Source organism: Rhamphochromis longiceps, linkage group LG13 (genome assembly GCF_057381845.1).
Source record: "Rhamphochromis longiceps isolate RC_006_pf linkage group LG13, R_longiceps_female_GT1.1, whole genome shotgun sequence".
Taxonomy (NCBI): domain Eukaryota; kingdom Metazoa; phylum Chordata; class Actinopteri; order Cichliformes; family Cichlidae; genus Rhamphochromis; species Rhamphochromis longiceps.
The window spans coordinates 29802464-29823630 of record NC_140569.1 but is presented as its reverse complement, the minus strand read 5'-3'; the positions used below and the strand labels follow the sequence as shown (position 1 = coordinate 29823630).

At 38.5% G+C, this 21167-nt stretch overlaps 1 protein-coding gene across 3 annotated transcripts in view; it reads left to right on the top strand.

The window, feature by feature from the left end:
* Positions 1-21167, top strand: part of asrgl1 (asparaginase and isoaspartyl peptidase 1) — a 32812-nt gene that overhangs the window by 3973 nt on the left and 7672 nt on the right. The window contains exon 1 of one of the 3 annotated variants that reach the window (XM_085428965.1): positions 17123-18035. The exons of the other annotated variants lie outside the window; for them this stretch is intronic. Coding sequence (XP_085285091.1) covers positions 17910-18035 — 126 coding nt within the window. The 5' untranslated portion in view covers positions 17123-17909. Of the gene's footprint in view, positions 1-17122; positions 18036-21167 lie in introns of those variants that run through there. 3 annotated transcript variants of the gene reach the window in all.

Sequence of the window (21167 nt, the reverse complement as noted above, 5' to 3'; positions counted from 1 at the left end):
GTCATATCTGCAGTCGGCGAAAAGGTTTCTTTGTAATCAATGCCTTGAACTTGGCTATAGCCTTTAGCAACATATCTTGCTTTAAATGTTTTAGTCTGATTTGGGTTCTCTTTTATCACATACACCCATCTCCCCCCCACTGCATTTTTACCTTCTGGCAGCGTGGTTAAAGTAAACGTGTTATTGTCTTGCAAGGATCTCATTTCATCTTCCATAGCATCTGACCAACACTTAGAGTTCGATGACTGCATAGCTTCTTCAAAAGTCTTTGGTATGTCATACATCACCCTGTAACAGTAATCTACAGTCAGCGATGTTTGGTCGTCTTCTGCAGTTTGGACATAGTCTTTCAGGTAATCTGGCCTTCTCCTGTTTCGTTTGGGATATCGTTCAGACTCTGTTCTATCACTCTGTTTGTCTGAGTTTTGTGCATCATTTATGCCATTGTCCTGAATGTCACTTTCAGGTTCCAGGATCATACTTTCATCTGATCTCTGGTCATTCCCTGTTTTGTCCTTTCTAGCGGGGTACTTCAAGATGTCCCCTGGAGTCAAATCATCATCTCCATTGTCATCAACCTGAGTGGTCTGGGTTTGGTGCTCAACTACACTTTTAGTGAGGAACTTGACCAACCTATGTCTAAGAACTCGTCCTGTTTTAGGGTAGTAGATTAGATACGACGGACTGTTTTTATCGTAACCCACAAAAACTCCTTCGTCACATCTCGCGTCTAACTTTTTTTTGTTGTGCCCGTAACCGTAGCAAACTGATCCAAAAATCCCCATCCTCGACATGTCTGGCTTCTTTCCTGTCAGCATGTAATAAGGGGTTTGCTTTGTGCGTCTGTTGTAACACCTATTACGAATTACTGCGGCAGTCATAACAGCATAAGTCCATAATCTCTTTGGCAGGTTACTTTCGATCAACATACACCGTGCCATTTCAAAAAGTGTTCGCCATTGTCTCTCGGCAGTCCCATTCTGATGAGGTGAATACGGCGCTGATGTCTCATGCCTTATCGTGTTTTTATTTAACAATGTCTGAAACTCTTTAGATGTAAATTCAGTTCCATTGTCTGATCTGATTCTTTTTACTTGCCCATAGGGGGCGACGTCTGCCAAAAACTTTTCAGTTGCTTTTACGGTGTCACTTTTAGCCTTTAGAAAGTACACAAACATTGTGCCTGAGTAATCATCAGTAAATGCTAACGTGTACCTGAACCCGTCTTTAGCTTCTGGTTCTATCGGTCCAGCTAAGTCAGTGTGCACTAGCTCTAATGCTTCTTCTGCTCTTTCATCAGGCTCTCTATTCCTTGTTTGGATAAATTTGCCTTTTGTACACATTACACAGTCTTGGTAATGTTTAGCTTTACCTTTTATTTTCATACCCTCGGTAATGTCCTCTAGTTTAACCAAGTCTTCATAGTTGCAGTGGCCGAGGATTTTGTGCCAAGTTTCTACATCATGACAGCCATTGCATTCGTCGTTGTCAACATAATGATCAGATGTAACACTGTTCAAATAGTATAGGCGTTCATATTCACTTATCTTAAACCTTGTCCCGTTCTTATGGATAAGCTGGTTGCAGCCCTTCTTGAAGGTTACTGAGGCTCCTTTGGCCGTCGCCGCCTGAACCGAGAAGATATCTTGCGGGTAAGAGGGAATGTAAAGTGCTCCCTCCAGTGTCGCCTTCACCTTTCGTCCCTCGCTGTCTTGTAGATAGACCTCCACATCTCCCCTCTTCAGTGCGACCCCACTCGTCCTGGTTCCGTCAGCTAATTCCATGAAGTGTCTTCCAGGTGTGAATGTCTCATCAAAACTCTTAAATCTCTGAATGTCCGTAATAATGTGAGAAGTGGCCCCTGTATCAACCATTAGGCCTTTTCGGTGCTCTCGTAGCTTCTTAATTTAGCTTTGAATTCACTAAATGTCATTGCTTTGTCACTGTGGGTTACATGTATGGCAAACGGCTTGAAAGATTCAGGCAACCCTTTTAGCACCATTGCAATAAGCAGTCCATCACTTAACGTCTCTTCTGCATTCCTCAGAGCTGTAATGGCAGTCTCAGCCCTTATCATATAGTCTGTGACGCTCTCACTGGGCGTTTTCTGTAGCGACGTTAGCTCCGTGTACAGGCTAATCACGCGTGGTGTCCCCTTACCGGCGTAGTGCTCTCTCAGAATTTCCAACGCTTTCCGTCCGTCATCCTTGGCATCTCTCATCACGAGTGAAAGACTTCTATCATCCAATACTTGGATTAGCTCTGCATAAGCTACTTCATTCTTTTCATCCAAGTCCTTGTCTTCTTCCTCCGACTCGCCGGGCTCGTTCAGAATGGCAGCCTTTAGCCCAAGTAGCCGCAGGTATCCCAGGAACTTTGTTTCCCACAATTCGTAGTTTCTCTCGTCTCCGTCGAAGCATAGACGGTTCCACCGGCTTCCCACATCCCTTCTGGGCCCATAACCTGTTGGAGGTTCCATTTTCTAGGGCAGAAATACCGGGGTAACTCGCATATCTCACGGAGGAATAAACCATACACACGTTGTTTAGAGTTTTACATCAGAGGGACACACCTTCCTCTGCGTCAGCATTTATTGCACACACACTTCCGTATTTATACCTTTCAGGTTAAGAGCACATACATATATGATAGGGCAACAATACATGTCTCTACAGAGGACACTTTATGTCCTCTACAAGAGTTTGTTTTTTTTGCTAGTTCAATAAAAACATGTATGCTAAAGCATTATGAAGAAAGCTTTGTAAAGAAGACTGTCATTTCCAAAACACTGCCCGCCCCCACCCCGCGGTCCGCAGCGCTGTTGAAAAGGCTGTGGAAGTCCCTGTATTAAACACGTAGACCTGTGACATAAAAATCACCAAACTCGGACGACCACAGACTGTTTTCCTTCGTGGTGATGAAGGAAAACGCTGGGTTGGCATGTAAAAGGGCATTTATTCCCTTCAAAGACCTGCAGTTCAAAAAAAGCGCCCCTCCGACAGCCAAACCCATCTGTTCTCTGATTGGATTGTTACATTTGTGATTGACATGACATTGACCAATCAGATGAAGGGAAGAAAAATAGGGTCAAAAATCCGTACTTGTAACTTGCAGGGTTTTTTTTTTTCTAAGTCCACACACAAATCTTTTTTACACACATACAAATCTTTTTTACACACACACAAATCTTTTTTACAAGTACAAAATATTTATGACCACATTTTGAGCCCATATGCCACGGACCAACGATTTCATGGTTTTGTTTTGTTTTTCTTTTTTTCCAACTGTGTTTTGTTTTGTTGTTCGTTTTGATGGTATGGTGCCAACTGTCCTGTATAGACCTATTTTTTTAGACCACTGGGTTGTCTTATGTAACTGGCTTTAAGATTTGTTATATGGGTAAAAAATGGGATGTTCTACTGGATAAATCTGTACAATAATTTGGCTCGTGTGGTGTTATGGAGTTATGTAAAATAGTGTCGTGGAATATAGCGGGTTGTCATAATGTTATTAAAAGGAAGAAAATCCTCACATACTTGAAGCAGAAAAAGACAGACATAGCCCTGATTCAGGAGACCCATCTCGATGAGGTGGAATCATTAAAGCTTAAAAGAGATTGGGTGGCGCAAGTTTATTTTACTGCATTTTCGGCTTGAAAAAGAGGGGTGGTCATATCGATCAGAAGAAATTTGGATTTTCAGGTTTTTAAGCATTATACAGATCAGGAGGGTAGATGGGTGGTTTTGGATGCATGTTTACAGGGGCGGAAAATGACATTGGTCAACATATATGCTCCCAATTCTCCTCAGCCACAATTCTTTCATGAAGTATGTAACATGGTGCGGACTATAGGTAATACAAATATTGTAATTGGGGGAGATTTTAACCAGGTCAGGGATGTATTGTTGGATAAATCCTCTCGTACTGGACTAAGTAAGGACCCAGTTAATGTTGCGGTGGACGTGATGTCAGAGGAATTGAGCCTGGTAGATATATGGAGACTTCTTCATCCTCAAGAAAGAGATTATACTTTTTTTTTCGCATCCTCACTCAACCTACTCCAGGATAGACTACTTCTTGGTGTCCCGTTCTCTGGCAAGTCAAACTATTGGGTCCTCTATTGGTAATATTGCTGTTTCGGATCATGCTCCCATTGACCTTGTTCTTTCTGGTACTGATAATATTAAACCGTCACCTAGGTGGCGTTTGAATAACTCATTATTGAAGAATAAGGGTCATTGTGAATGTATAAGGGAAATGATAAAGGAGTTTTGGTTGCACAATGAGGGCTCTATTGACGACGTTGGAATGACCTGGGACGCTTTTAAGGCCTGTTTGAGGGGGCGCCTTATCCAAATTGCTCCTTGATTAAAAAAGCTGAGAGGGACAAGCTGATGAAGCTGGAACAGGATATCAAGGAGCTTGAAAAACAACACATGCTGCACCCAGAGAGGGATTTATGGAACAAATTAATAAAATTTAAATTTGAGATGAATAGTATACTGGAGAAAAAAGCGGAATATGCAATGTTTTGTCTAAATCAGAAGTATTTTGAACAAGTGGAGAGAACAGGTAAAATGTTGGCACACAAGTGTTACGGATTCAAATATTGGGGATGGATACAAGAGGAAAAACCACAATAACAACACTGGTCCGGCCGGGTTGAGTCAAACGATGATTTTAATGATCACATGCGTGGGAGATGGACACCGTACGCAGACAGCATCAGATCTCAAAATGGTGGAGCATTGATCAACCTCTTATAGCCTCTAGTGGCCCCCACCTAATCATAAAAGCCTAAACATTCACATTCTTTCTCTCACACAGCGCCTAAGCTACGACTCCCTGTTTATCTGCTCCTGCTGAGATGGGGCAGAAAACTCCAGTATGTTCTGTTCTCTTCTACTCAGACAAATAAGGCAATGACTTTCTGCGAACAGTATTTCTTATAACTCAGCAGTATAATGCATCATATAACAATATCATTCATTCACAATAAATTAGCAGTCTAATGTAATGCAAATCAGTTTAACAAATGCAATAGTTATCACCTTCTTCTAATTCAGGAGAATAATGCAAACTAAAACTACATAATAATTCACAATCTTTAATTAGGGGTATAACATGGCATAAAATAATATTATAATCTCACACAGGGTTAAGCAGATAAAATCTAGCAACCTTATACCATCTATTTTTGTTCCTAGTAATAATAATAAGTTGACCACCAGTAAAAAAGAAATTAATGATATTTTTAATAAATTTTATCAGGAGCTTTACACCTCTAATGGATTGGTGGAGGAACAGAGGCTGTCAGATTTCTTCTCTTCTATTAAAATTCCCAGCCTGTCTGAAGATCAAAGAATTGTATTAGAAGGTAAGATTACACTAATTGAAGTTAAGCAGGCAATTGGCAGTCTTAGATTGGGCAAATCTCCAGGCAACGATGGATTTCCATCAGATTTTTATAAGGTGTTTGTGGACGAATTAGCTCCAAGACTACTGTCGGTATATCAAGATGCGTTTCAAAGAGGGAGACTATACCATTTAGTATGCGATCGGCAGTGATCACGTTATTACATAAAAAAGGGAAAGACCCACAGTATTGTGGGAATTATCGCCCAATTTCATTAATTAATGTGGACGAAAAAATTATTTCTAAGATACTAGCTTTTAGGCTTGAGAAAGTTCTTCCGTATTTGGTGCATAGGGATCAGGTCGGTTTTGTGAAAAACAGAAGTTCTGCAGATAATCTACGTAGGTTATTGCACATATTCTGGAAGAGCAGGACTAATTTAGACCCTGTCGTCGCGTTCTCCTTAGATGCAGAGAAGGCCTTCGATAAAGTTGAGTATCCCTTTCTGTTTTATACGTTGAAGAGATTCGGTTTTGGTCCCTTTTTTAGGCAGTGGATTCAGGTGGTATACACAGATCCAATGGCTACAGTTATTACCAATGGGATAATGTCACCCTCCTTTTCGTTAAGTCGGGGTACTAGACAAGGTTCACCCTTATCACCTCTCATTTTTGCCCTGTTTTTGGAGCCTTTGGCTATTGCATTACGTGAATGTAAGAAAATCAGAGGGTTGGATATGGGTCAAGAAGAACACAAAACTTTTTTGTATGCAGGTGACATTTTACTGATCTCAAGTAACCCAGAACAGGCCATTCCTGCAATTTCCTCAATTATTGATTCATTTTCTGTAATCTCTGGCTACACCATAAATTGGTCTAAGTCGGAAGTTATGCCCATTTCTAAATTGTGTCCGCCAGTTATGAGGAGCTCATGGCATTTCAAGTGGATGCCCGAGGGTTTGACTTACTTAGGGATTAAACTGACCCCTGATTTAGACAACATAATGCAAGTAAACATCTCCCCAGTGATTCAAAACATTCGTCCGCTGTTGCAGAATTGGGTTAAAATAAATCTGTCCCTTTTGGGCAGAATTAATTTGGTGAAGATGATTATTGCCCCTAAACTTCAGTACTTTCTTCACATGTTACCGATAGCAGTCCCACATAACTTGCTAAAGCTTTATAATGCATGTGTGGAGGGTTTTGTGTGGGCAGGCAAAAAGCCATCTTTTAATCGGTCCAAATTATATGCTGCTAAAGAGAGTGGTGGGTTGACATTGTCCGAGATGGTCTGGTATCATTATGCTTTCTCCCTCTCTGTTAGTTAAGATACATAATTCCTTTACTGAGAAGCCATCATGGGTTGCGATTGAGGAAAGTCTTGTGGCTCCTTCGTCTTTAGAGGCCTTCCTTACTCAGAAGGGAAGACCAGTACCGTTTAAAGATCCAGTATTGGCTTTCATGCAAGAGACCTTGTTTAGAGCTCCCCAATATACCAACATTAGCCCTTATCTTACCGCTAGAGCCTCTATCTGGTATAATAAGAAAATATTAATTGGTAAGAAACCGGTCTGGTGGGAGGCTTGGGCTAGGACAGGTATCAATCAGATGGGGGATTTATTTGGGCAGACTGGCATGAAATCGTTTGCAGAAATCAGACGAGAATTCAATCTGGATCCAAGGGAAATTTGGAGGTTTTTTCAAATAAGACACTGTATTAAAACCATTTTGAATAATAATCCAGACCCTCCATCTAGTATTCAGAAGTTGTTTGTAGCCCCTGGTAGGGCTGGGCGATATGACCCAAAATTCATATCTCGATATTTTTTAGCTGGATGGCGATATAAGCTATATATCTCGATATATATTTTTTAAAGCCATAAAGTAAGAACAAGAAGAGAGTTCTTAGTCAAAGCTGTGTCCCAGATGTCACACAGGCACTTTTATTAACATAGAGCAGATGTACATCAAATTTACTCAAAAATAAATTATGAGCATTTATTAAATAATAATGCTCCATAAATAAAAGAAAACAATGTTGTTTTTGTGCATAACAAAAAGCTCACAATTGTGCAGTCAAAATGTAAACTAAAAGACGCTGAGCACAATAACAAAGACAGATTTCACAGCTGCTCTGTTCCCAACTTGTACTGCGTGACTGACAGCCTGGAGTTTGAAATCCGCTTCGCAACCACGTCTCTTAACAGGTGCCATTTATGGTCCTTATACACAGTAGGGTAATATTACGTTGAAGCACAGTACGTATCACTCCGCGAGGCTCAGCCGTAATGCTCCGACAATCCATCAAGCGGTGCAGCTCCGTAGCTTAGCAAAGTCATATTAAAACATTTTTTGACAGATTGCTGAGCGCCGTGTTCCACATAAAATCGGTTCGCGGCCATCAAGCACAACCAGAATTCATACATAAGGCGCGCTGTCAACTTTTGAGAAAATGAAAGGATTTTAGTCCGTGCAGCACCTCTAGGCTGCATGGCGTTAGCGTGGTTAGCTAGCTAACACATTGACGCCGTCCAGCCCCACGCACGGGGCGATGCGCAGTAACTCGTTAACGGAGATTTGCCGTGTCCATCTTGTCGCTTCCTGCAGGTGAAGCGATGGGGGAGGAGGGGGAGTTGTGTTCAGTGAAGGAGAGGCGAGGCCGAGTAACGTTGCGTAAAGACGAAAGTGGACAAAAGAGAGGCAAACTTGCGGCTCCACAAGTATAATTATACGTAACATAGACTATATCGATATAAAGGATATTGTCACATCTTATATCTCGTATAAAAATATATCGATATTTTTTTAAAAACTCGATATATCGCCCAGCTCTAGCCCCTGGCATTAATAGAATCAGGGCATCCAAATTCTATGGGATCTTCAGAGAGGCGCATGACATTTGTTGTTGTCTTTTTTTTTTTTTTTTTTTTACTTTGAAAGTCAATAGAGGGAAGAAATTGTCTTAATGTCATCAGTGGTCAAGGTTATGTTTTGTTTTTAGGCACCCGGGTGTTTTGCCCCCATTGCTTTTGTTTTTGCTGAAGTTTCCCAGGAGGCGGTATATCATTTTGTTTCTCCTGGGTTTTTTTTTTTTTGGTTTTTTTTTTTTGTGTTTGTCTGTTTGTCTTAGTTACTGTTAGTCCTTATTTGTTGGTTGTTGTTAAGAAACGGACAGAGAACTGACAGTATGATTATTCCAGTTGTATATTTGTTAATGTTTCTGTCCATCCAAAATATGAATAAAAAAAAAAGAGAAAAGATATTGATAAAATCCCTATAAAAGTCTCTGCTTTTCATCGTCAAGCTTTTTTTAGCATGGACTCTTATTTACAAGCATAACTTTAGTCCACACAGTTATTATATCTAGAATAACAAGGATATTTTATTTAAAAGAAAATCTCTCTTCTTAGATAGTTGGTTTAGGAATAACATTGTTTTAGTCAACCAACTATTTGATTCGAATGGTATGCTTTTCTCCTATGAAGAATTTTGTTTACATTTCAATTTAGCTATAAATCGTCATGATTATACAAAAGTATTTGGCTCAATACCATCAGGGGTTTGTATGCTGTTTAAGAATCAACCTAATATCACTTCATTCCACAGGCCGTTGGCATCTCCTATACAAACTTTTGTTGGCAAGATTTGCTTTTCTAAGCAATCTAAAAACAACAATAAATCTATCAGATCTTTATTTCAGAGAAGCATAACCACGGTACCATATGTAATTTTTTTCTGGAACCGGTTGTCAGATGGTATTATGTGGAACGAAGTTTGGCGACTCCCTAATCAGTTTTTAATTACCAATAAAATTAAAGATATTTCTTATAAATTAATACACAGAATTTATCCTTCTAAAGATTATCTTTAAAGCAAATTCAATTTAGACATTGATACAAGCTGTAGCTTTTGTAAAACTTCCAAGAAATCTACTATACATCTTTTTTGGCAGAGTTTATGTGTTTTTATCTCAGAAAATGTATTTAAAGGATTTGTACTGTTTTATTTGGTCTAAACAAAAACCAAAGACAATTCAACTTTGATAACAGATATCTGTCAGTCTGCCCCAGGGCAGCTGTAGCTTGCCTTCACCAGTGTATGAATGTGAGAGTGAATGAATAGTGGTATTGAGGAAGCGCTTTGAGGGGTCCCGAAAAGCGCTATGTAAATGCAATCCATTATTATTATTATTATTATTATATATGATTAACTTGTTAATTTAAATGGCTAAATTTCATATTCACAAGTCCAAATGTTTAGGAAGACATCCCTCTTTTTATGTATTCTCCTTTGAACTTGTACAGTATCTTAATTCAATTAAGAACTCCACTAACCCAAAAGCTATAAAAACTATTGGTGTTTGTGAGAAAATCAAAATCTTTCAATCACTTTATTCTTTGGCTTGATCAGTTACTTTCCTCCTAGCATATTTATATTGTAGGTTCTGAATTTTGTTTTTTTATTTGGATTGACTATGGTATGTAATTTTATGGTACTGTTTAATTGTATTTTGTATTGTACTGAGGTTTAAATGAAGGTTTGAAGGCCCCCCCCCCCCCCAAAAAAAAAAAAAAACCCAAACAAACAGCTGAAACGTGGGCTGTGTCCCAATTAAGAGACCGCACGCTTTTTTTTTTTTAAACTTTATTTATCACATTTTAGACATACAGTCAAGTAAAACAGGGATCAAATAAAAGATGACATTGTGGTAGTACAATGAAGAACAGAAAGAGTGACAAGGACAGTGAGACAAAAGTGAGTACAAAAAATAAAATAAATTAAGGGGAACATAAATAAACAGAAGTTTGCAAGACCCAAAATCAAGTTAGCAGTTTCAATCGGTTATAGATGTTAACAGTCTTGAGAGCCTTAGTGTTTTTTGATGAGGAGATTGTCCTTATATATTGTGCAAGTTCCATTTTTAATATAGGAAGTTCAGGCTTTCTGCCGAGGACTTTGCTTTTGTGTATATGAAATTTTGCCAAAAATAAAACCAAATTTATAAAGAAGAAAGCATCATTGTCCTTGTCTTTAAAATTATAATAGCCAAAGATAACATCCTTATAGTATAGTTGAAGATTAGGGAGAACAAAGTCAGTAATAAACTTGTGGAAATCCTTCCAGAATTTACATGTAAATTTACATGACCAAAACAGATGAGAAACTGTTTCAGGTTGCTCTTGACAGAAGGTACAATTTACATTTATTTCAGCCATAGTGGAGCACTGTGGGAGCATCTGTGTAACATGGACAGACCAGATGGGATGGCATCGAACACTATTGAGAATTCTTTAGGCGTTATCGGTACATTGTATCTCCTGAGGAACTCAGAGTAATTATAAAAGAGTCCATCTTCTCTATATAACTGACTAACCAAGATTATTCCATTATTAAACCAGTTATTTAAAAAAAGAGTTTTATTTTTATAAATAATATTGCAGTTATTCCAAATAAAACAGTTTTGTGGAGAGAAATTGTGTTTGTAAATCAGCGCCCATGCCAAAAGAATTTGTTGATGAAAGTGAGAAAGTTTCAGTGGTATTTTTGGAATACTATAATTGCAGAGCAGTAGGAAGTTAAGGCCTCCTAAATTAGAGAACACATGATAAGAGACCGCACGCTTGAAGTATGCATTTTGAGTGTGATTACGTCACCGCCACGCGACGACGGCTGTCCCAATTTGAAGTTTACTTCAAATGCGTACTCCAAATGCACCGTCAATTTCCCCAAATATCAAACGTGGTCCGTGTCACTACCCGATCCGTACCGGAAACCCGATCGGTACCCCGCATGCGCGAAAGGTGTCTACTTCTGGTCGAAGCGTTTTACGATAGTTACGGGTCAGAGTATCTGTTAAGATGTTAAGAATAACAAGTATCTCTTAAAATGTTTCCGATAATGAAACATTTAATAGAATGTAGACAAAAACAAAAAAATAAAAAGATAGTGACAGATCGGGGCTCCCGATCCTTACTGCGCATGTGTAAAGTCGGACCGTACCGCGCATGTGCTAGGGTTTTCTTCTTCTTCTGTTCGTTTAATGGCAGTTTACTCCCCAGTGTACGAGGATACCGCCACCTGCTGACCGAGCGAATGAACCCTATTGTAAACTGAATTAGCGTCATTACAAACGTGTGTTAAATTTGATTTAGTGATAATCGAGTGTGTTTATGCTTGTCTGTGTGGAGAGGATTGTTGGAAAAGTGATGATAATGTCCGCTATCACTGTCAATTGCCAGTAAACACTTCATCTGGCTGCTGAATCTTCGCGTGACATATTATAAAGTCTGTATTATTAACTCTGTCATTAGGCACCATTCTTCTTATTTTACGGCGCTGTTGTTCAATCGGGGAACGCTCTCTGTTGAGGAGAAAAGCAAAAATTTGTTGCGGATACGGATTATCCATTGTTTAAATGTCTTGGTAGTCGAAAAGGAGGCAGAGCTGCTGAGAAATGCTAGGAGCTAACTGGGCGCTAACCGTATCATTCAAATATATGGAATGTCGCAATGTTGGCAAAGAGAGGAAGTGACGTAAGATTTGCGCATGCGGGGTACCGATCGGGTTTCCGGTACGGATCGGGTAGTGACATGTACAAATTGGGTCTACCTGATCCGTACCGCGCATGTGCAGGGGTTTTCTTCTTGTTCTGTTCGTTTAATGGCAGTTTACTCCCCAGTGTACGAGGATACTGCCACCTGCTGACCGAGCGAATGAACCCTATTGTAAACTGAATTAGCATCATAACAAACGTGTGTTAAATTTGATTTAGTGATAGTCGAGTGTGTTTATGTTTGTCTGTGTGGAGAAGATTGATTGGAATAGTGATGATGATGTCCGCTATCATTGTCAATTGTCAGTAAACACTTCATCTGGCTGATGAATCTACACGTGAGATATTACAAAGTCTGTATTATTAACTCTGTAATTAGGCGCCATTCTTCTTATTTTACGGCGCTGTTGTTCAATCGGGGAACGCTCTCTGTTGAGGAGAAAAGCATGAATTTGTTTGTATACGGATTATCCATTGTTTAAATGTCTCGGTAGTCGAAAAGGAGGCAGAGCTGCTGAGAAACGCTAGGAGCTAACTGGGCGCTAACCGTATCATTCAAATATATATATATATATTTATTTGTATAAATTAACAATTACAGCGCATATCTTACAAATCAAAAAGATATGTACAAGTATAAATATAGGTGGTTAAGAACAAAGCAGCCATCGAACAAAGAACAAAAGAACAGTATAGGTCAGAAATAACATAAAGCAGCATACAAGTACATTAAATGACCTTCCATATAAAGTAAAAAACAAAGAAATCAAAAATACGCACACACAGTCTAGCTACATCAGTTGAAAAGCAGCATCAAAAATTCCAGTAAGGTGTGAGCTTTATTTAAGTTACACTTGTCTAATGAAGCCTTCAATAGAAGGACTTCATTTTTAAAGTCAGCAAAAATCGGAGTAATTTTCAAGAAGCGACATTTATGAATAAAAATATTTGCAACTATAAATAAGTTCTTAATCCCAAATTCTATTTTCTGTTTGCAGGCCAAATCGAATTACTTGAAAGGTTAGAGAAGGGCAGTCAATATTTTTAGAGGTTAACCAGTTCTGAAAATCATCCCAAAAAGATCTGGAACTTTCACATGAATAAAAAAGGTGCTCTGTAGTCTAAATATCAGTGTTGCAAAAAGTGCATGCGTTCGTATCTATATTGAATTTCTTGTGAAGATAGTCCTTGGACGGGTATATGGCATTTAAGATTTTAAAGTGATTTTCTTTTGCTTTTGGTGAAATTGGAAAAGAAAGATACTTAGTCAAAAACCTCGAATTATAATCTTTAAACAGATATTTTCTTTTTAATTGAGAAGGAAAAAGTTGTTTGGTTAGAATTGTCCTTAAAAATGTAATATTGCATGTCTTTCCTTTAAATTGACGATCATCAATAATTAAGGACGGTTCACGAATTATAGAGGAAGAATAGGTTAAACTGGCTTTAGCCATCTGAATCATTGCAGGGGGAATGGCTTTCACAACTTTAATGAATTTACTTTGAGTACATGATAAGCCATAATTATCTTAATATACATTGCCGTCATTGTCTAAAAGGTGTAAAACGGTCCAAATTCCATGATCCCTCCAATCCTTATAAAAGATGGATTTTCTTTTTTATCAATATACATCTGTTGTTCCAAATCGAATTTGTATGTGGAGAAAAATTATGCTTGTAAATCATTTTCCAGAACTGGAGAACCTGTTTATGAAAATTGGATAATTTAATTGGTAATTTGGAAATTTCTAAGTCACACTTTAAGAGAAATTCAATGCCACCAAGCGTCTCGAAAATTACTTTGGGGAAATAAAACCAAATACTGTTTGAGTTATTTATGAAAGACTGCAACCATTTGAGTTTGATGGAACCATCCACTGCTCAAAATCAATCGCATTCAAACCACCTCCTTCAAATGATTTCACTTCATCGTTTTTCCTAATATAATGTTGCTTGTTTCTCCAAATGTAATTAAAGTGAATTTGATTTATATTATTGATTAGTCTATTGGAAACATATAAGCATTTGATGGAAAAATCAGTCGAGAGATACCTTCTGTTTTAGTAAGCAAGACGCATCCAAAGATGGAGAGGTCTCTTTGTAACCAGCTGATTTGGATCTTTTTAGATTTCTGGGTAATATGCTCAAAATTTAGATTTTCTCTATTATTTGTATTCTTTGAGATTATAATACCCAAATATTTAATTTCAATTTTTATAGCTATGTTAAGAGAGATATTGGGTTTACAATCATGAATAGTTAATAATTCGCATTTTCTAATATTCAGGTACAAACCAGAGGCCTTTGAAAATAGTGAAATTTCATTTAGTGTAAGAGGAACCTGTGACATGTTCTTTAAAAACAGTGTAGTATCATCTGCTAATTGACTTATGATCAATGGGGCTCCCATCAAATTCAGTGGTTGAATATTTGGATTGTGTTTCATGAAAATAGCTAAAAGTTCTGTTACAATAATGAAAAGTAACGGAGAAGCTGGACACCCCTGACGGATTCCTCGACTGATGTTAAATCGTTTAGACGTTCCAAAAGGTAAAGAAATAGAACTATTGATGTCAGAGTATAATAAAGAAATTAAATCTATGAATTTTTTTTACCAAAATACTGTAAAGCTTTTAAAATGAAAGGATGTTCGACCGTATCAAATGCTTTATAAAAGTCTACAAAAAGAATCACACCATCATCTTCAATTAAGTGATTATAATCCAGTAGATCTAAAACCAATCTAATATTATTGTGGATAGAACGATTTTTAAGGAACCCAGATTGTGTTTCACTAATAATCTGATCTAAGCTGTCCTTTAATCCGTTTGCAATAACATGAGCAAGAATTTTATAATCTGTATTCAATAGAGTAATTTGTCGTAGATTATCGATTAGTCTTTTATCTTTACCAGGTTTGGGAATAAGGGAGATAAGACCCTGTTTCATTGCCGTTGCTAATGTTTCATTACTAATGATTTCCTTAATAGTTTTGAAGAAAAATTCTTTTATTTCTTTCCAGAAGAATTTATAAAAGATGGCAGTCAAGCCATCCCGACCAGGAGCTTTGTCCATTTTCAGTTTGTTTAAGGCTTGATCTAAGTGATCCAGCACCGCAGCAATTTCCTAATGTTGTAAACCTCAACATCTGGCAATAAACCCATTCTGATTCTGATTCTGATATATCAGAATCACAAATTTCTCTGAATACAGAATCGATTTTTGGAATATAAGGTTCAATCTGATCAAAAACGACAAAAGGGATTTCTTATCAGCCTCCGATATAAACTGTCTATTACAATAGCTATTTATATTGTAAAGTAATTTACTTTCAGATTCCTTTTGTTGTCTACTTTTCATTTTACTAAACGTAATTGAAAATTCTCTAACTTTAAATTAAAAAAATTCCCATCCGTGTGTGTAAGTACCAATTGTTCCATCATTGCAAACTTTATGGAGGAGGTCTTTAACCAACTTAACATACTCATCATCAATTAACAGATCTGCATTGAATTTCCAGTAGTCTTTTTTAAATTGTGTTTTATTTTCAGGGTTAAGTTTAAGAGTAATAATACTGTGATCTGTCAATGGGGCTGCTGAGATGGAAACATGTGAAACATATCTAGATAGGGGCAGGGATAGCTCAGTAGGTAAAGTGGTCGCCCCATGATCGGAAGGTCGGCGGTTCGAATCCACTTAACGGCTACCCTGAGGTACCCCTGAGCAAGGTACCGTCCCTACACACTGCTCCCCGGGCGCCTGCTTAGTGGGCTGCCCACTGCTTCACTGAGTGAATGGGTCAAATGCAGAGAAAAACAAGTAATTTCCCCATGGGGATCAATAAAGTATCCATTATTATTATTATTATTATTATCATTATTATAGTAAAGTCGAGCCCAACCACAGATCTAATCTGGACATATTATCTCCCACCATCAACATCTCCCACCCCATGCAGCAGACTGTGACAGCACTGAGCAGCTCCTTCAGTGGGAGACTGCGGCACCCACGGTGTGGGACGGAGAGATTTCGCAGGTCTTTCCTCCCCACTGCTGTCAGACTCCATAATAAAGACTTTAACTGATCAAGCACACACATCCATACATATGCAATAATACTAAGTGCAATAATCCTTTCTGTCATCGTTGTATTTTTACTCAGTTGTATATAGTATTTGTATTTGTATTCTATTTTTATCTTATTGTATATTTATTTTATTTTATTCTACTGTATATAGTATTTTATTTTATTCTATTCTGTACAGTTGTGTACTGTATTTATTCTTATTGTATTCTAATTTTTGCCTCATAACTTTTGCACTGTCCACTTCCTGCTGTGACAAAACAAATTTCCCACGTGTGGGACTAATAAAGGTTATCTTATCTTATCTTATCTTATTACCATTTGGTTTAATCCAAGAGAATTGAGTAACTCCAGGCTTTTTCTCTCTCCGTATATCACTTAAATTGTTTGAATCAATGAACTTTGTTAGAATTGGATTCCACTGATTAATACTGTATCTAGGAGGATTTCTATCCTGCCATTCATTTGGAACAAGATTAAAGTCACCGCCTAGTAATACATGGTCTGTGTGGTATAAAAGTTTATACTCGGAAAGGACATCTGTTATTTTTTCCAGCATGAGTTTATTTAGAGTTACAGAGGAGTACCCATAAACATTTACTAGAATCACAAATGAACCATCAATATTCAATACAACTGCCAGCCAGTGTCCTGAATTATCAGCCTGAAAAGTCACAACCTTCCCTGGACATCGGTAGAAACAGAGAGCTACTCCAGCAGAGTGGTTGGATCCGTGGCTGAAGAGGATTTTTTCACCCCACTGATTTGACCAGAAGGTGGCATCAGCGTCACTTGAATGAGTTTCTTGTAGTAAGGCGCAATTCGCTTTTAGCCCTTTGATAAACAAAAACATTGCTTTTCTTTTAACGTTATCCCTGAGACCTCTAACACTCAACGACACAAAGGATAAAAATGTGCGTAGGACAAAAAAAAACCAGAGTTCAAAATATTAAGAATATCAAACTTGAATATATACAAAAAAGAAAAATTTAGTTTACTTTCCTGTTTAGGGAAAGGTGAAAGAACAGCGGTGCCGGCACCTCCTATCCCATTCAAAACTGTCAAACGTCCCTCTTTATGTAGAGTTCAGAGAATAAGTAAAAATGCATTTTTACTTATTCTCTGAACTCTACATAAACTCAGTCAGACTCATAAACTCAGTCTGCTTCTTGCTATCTAAAATATAACAGGACACTGGCGTAAATTCTCGACCGTCTCATACTTCTGTTTAATCAGTTTTCTGTTTGACGTTTATTCAGCTGTGTGAAAATCCCGGAGGAACCCACCCGGGGGATTAATAAAGTTTTATCTAATCTAATCTAATCTAATAACTTTAATCTCAGCCAAACCGATTTACTCATGAACAAATAAAACACTGAAAAAATCCCAACAATAACATTTTTAGGTTGTCTAAGTGACTTATATATTACGTTTAACCTGAGTAGCGAAACTCCGCGTGATCTGAAAATGTGCCGTTTTCGGTGGCTTCAGTGACCCTCGAGCTCCCGGCTTGCTATCGAGCTGGTGGGTAGCTGATGCTCCGAAAACGTCGAAGCACTTTTGCAAATATGCGATATCTTGATAAACCTAGCAGATATTTGATGTTTACACAGCTAGTTTCTCGCCTGAAAATATGTTAAAAGTTTATTTTGTGACCTAGAAAGATTAGTAAGAGTAATTTTAAAACTTAGTAGCGGCCGCCATTATTGGAAACTGGAGTTTGGCTATGAATTCTGGGATATGGTAAGACACGAAGGACACACCCGACCCATCCTTCAAATTCGGGGAAAAGGAGTCATTTGTCGGCTGCATTCGGAGGAGTCTACGAATTTGGACAGCCTTCGGCGCGTCGCTGTGACATAATCGGTCTACAAATGCGGCCTCAGGAGGATGCAACCCATGACTTTGGACACGACCAATGTCCGGTGCACGCTTCGTGGTCCCATATATCCCACAATCCATAGCGCAGCGGTGGGTGTGGATAATTTTGCTGCAAAATACGGCAGAAGGCAGAAGGGAGCGGCCGAAGATTGAACTGTCAAAAGTAAGTACTGAATATGATGTCACTTATGTGCGAATCTTTAATAATGAAGAACATTAAAACATTACTGTTGGCCACATGTCGGCAAAGTTATGTGACATTAGCAGTGTTGGGAAGGTTACTTTTAAAATGTATTCCACTAAAGATTACAGAATACATGCCCCAAAATGTATTCAGTTACGTTACTCAATGAGAGTAACGTATTCTGAATACTTTGGATTACTTAATATATTATCATGCTTTTTACAACTGCATGAATGTACTGTTGCTGTGTGATTCATTACTATTACTGAAGGTCCTCGGCTCCGAACCGTAGTAAAGGGACCTCTGGCTAATACGTCGGTTCCGTGTCAGGCTCATAGCCAAAAAATAGAGACAGAGAGAGGTGTTGAAAGGCTGCTCCAACGGAACTTATTGTTTCGGAGGAAAACATGAACACAGTGTACAGTCGAGTCTTAATAGCTTACTTACAACTGGGCTCGTCAGGCACTCTTCTTGGCTGCAGTGGTTATTATTGTTTCTGCCCGGTGACAGCTCGTACTTTTCCACTCACATTTTCCTCCCTCCTCGCGCTCACGGACACATAACAGGTATGGCAGTCCATTCTCCCTGCAGCACGGACTACACTGCCATAAGGCTACATTCTTTAGGCTTATTAGCTTAGCACAACAACAACAACAACAAAAAAGCGCTCTCTCACCCAGGAAACACACAGTCGCAGAGAGAGCGCGTCACCATGGCAACCGTAACGCTGCCGCCTGGAACAACAGAACATAGCTGTCAAACAAAACCCAAACAGTCCTGACCCGCCACAATATGAAACAGGAAAATACCGCCGTGTAATCCATTTATTTCAACAAAGTAACTGTATTCTGAATACCACCTTTTTAAACGGTAACTGTAACGGAATACAGTTACTCATATTTTGTATTTTAAATACGTAACGGCGGTACATGTATTCCGTTACTCCCCAACACTGGACATTAGTGATGTTTGTACTACGTCAGCGTTAACTTGGTTTTAAAGCCTCTACTCTGCCCAGTTTGACCCATTTAGCAGAAGTCAGCCTGTTTAAGGCTCTGATATCTATTCTGTATGACCTAAAGCAGTTATGACATGGTCTGATTTTCTCACCCAATAAAGGAATATTTAATACATCAGTCTACTCTTCATTCTATCAGAAACAGTTATCACAGCTCGTACATTTTGTTTTTACACATATATGTAAGCATTGAGCCAAATGTAGTAATGTCAACATATTAAAAGAACAATATTTGTCTCATATATAATACATCTATATACACACTGTCAAAGATACTTGTCTTTGAGTGAAGATTTAAGGTGATAGGAAATATAAATAAATGCAACTTGAATCTTTGACCTAGAGTTCAAGCTCACTGCTGTAATATATATCATAATAATCTGACAATATATATAATATTGTCCATATTATACAGTATTTACATTACCACAGTGAGATGATTTTAGTCTCATGAACAACATTAGCTAATTGTTATTTACTAACTAATCTTGAAATGACTGTTCAGTGCAGAAATGAAGCCCAACAATCATGTTTTACAGTCCCGTGGTCTCAGCCTCAGATACTCAACTAATCACAGTGATGTCATGACAAAAATGAATGACCAACAAAACATTTTTTTCTCCTTCATTTCTGTCAAACAATGCTGTATGTAACATTTCTCGCGGTTAGTATCATGGTTGCTAGGCAACCTGAACAGCATGACGAAGGCTAGACCGTCTCATTTCACAAGCCTCTCACTTCCGCATTTCTCGTACTTATAGTACGCACCGTACGTAGTAAACATAGTGCGCGTACTTCAAGCGTGCCGACCCTGAATTGGGACACAGCCGTGGTTTGCGACACATGTGGCAAAAAAGTGCTCCAAGAGTGAGGTGTTGTGGCCATACTAGGGTGACATTCAAAAGACCTGTTTGGGGGGGGGGGTCAAAATTCAGAGGCTGCTTCCACCTGAGGACCCGGCCTTTGCGGTCTAAAGAAAGCCGGGTAGTGCATCACAGGCTCCCTCGGTGGAGTGAAACTCTGTCGTCTGCTCCTTGCTGTCTAAAATATAACCGGGTGCTGGCGTAAACTCTTCTGTTTAATCATTTTCTGTTTGATGTTTATTCAGCTGTGTGAAAACCCCGGAGGAACCCTCCTGAGGGATTAATAAAGTTAAATTTAATCTAATCTAATAACTTTAATCTCAGCCAAACCGATTTAATCACAAACAAATAAAACACTGAAAAAGCCAAACAATAACATTTTTAAGTTATCAAAGTGACTTATATATCCTGTTTAACCCGAGTAGCAAAAGACCGCGGGGGTTTGAAAATGATGTGTCGGTCGGCTCAGATATTTGACGTTTACACATTCTCACCTGAAAATATGTTAAAAGTTTTTTTTGCGACCCAGAAAGAGAAATAAGAGTAATATTAAAACTAAGTCGCTGCCGTCATTGCTGGAAACTGGAATTGGTTGGGCCGCACTATGAATTCTGCGATATGGTTTTTCAATTTTGTTGTCCGGGTGGAAAATCTGGAGAAATTCGGGAGAATCGTGCCTCCGGGATTCTCCCAGAAAAATCTGGAGGGTTGGCATGTATGGTTGTGGCAACATCACTAACCTTGTCAAACACCTCAGAGTAAATCATATCACAGAATATGACGAGCGTATGTTGAGGCGAACTGAAGAGGAGAAGAGGGACAGGTGCTGCTAGGGCAAGACAGACGTCTCTCATGAAGTCCTTTAGTGCTGCAGGCAGGCAAAGTGTTCAAATAGGCAGAACTTCAGATTTTTTATTTCTATATGATGAACTCTGCATTATTAAGTAATAAGAACAAGTAATCTGATGCCCTGTAATCATTATGATGCTATAATTTGAGATACAATAAATAAAATAAGTTTTTGCACAAAGTATCGGTATCGGATCAGTATCGTCGATACCACCCTGAATATTACTTGGTATCAGATCGGAAAGGAAATCAGTGGTATCGCACATCACTATTACGGAGTCGTGTAAATAGTAGGGGTGCAACGATACTCGTATCGATATTGAACCGTTCGATACAGTGCTTTCGGTTCGGTACGCATATGTATCGAACAATTCAAAATTT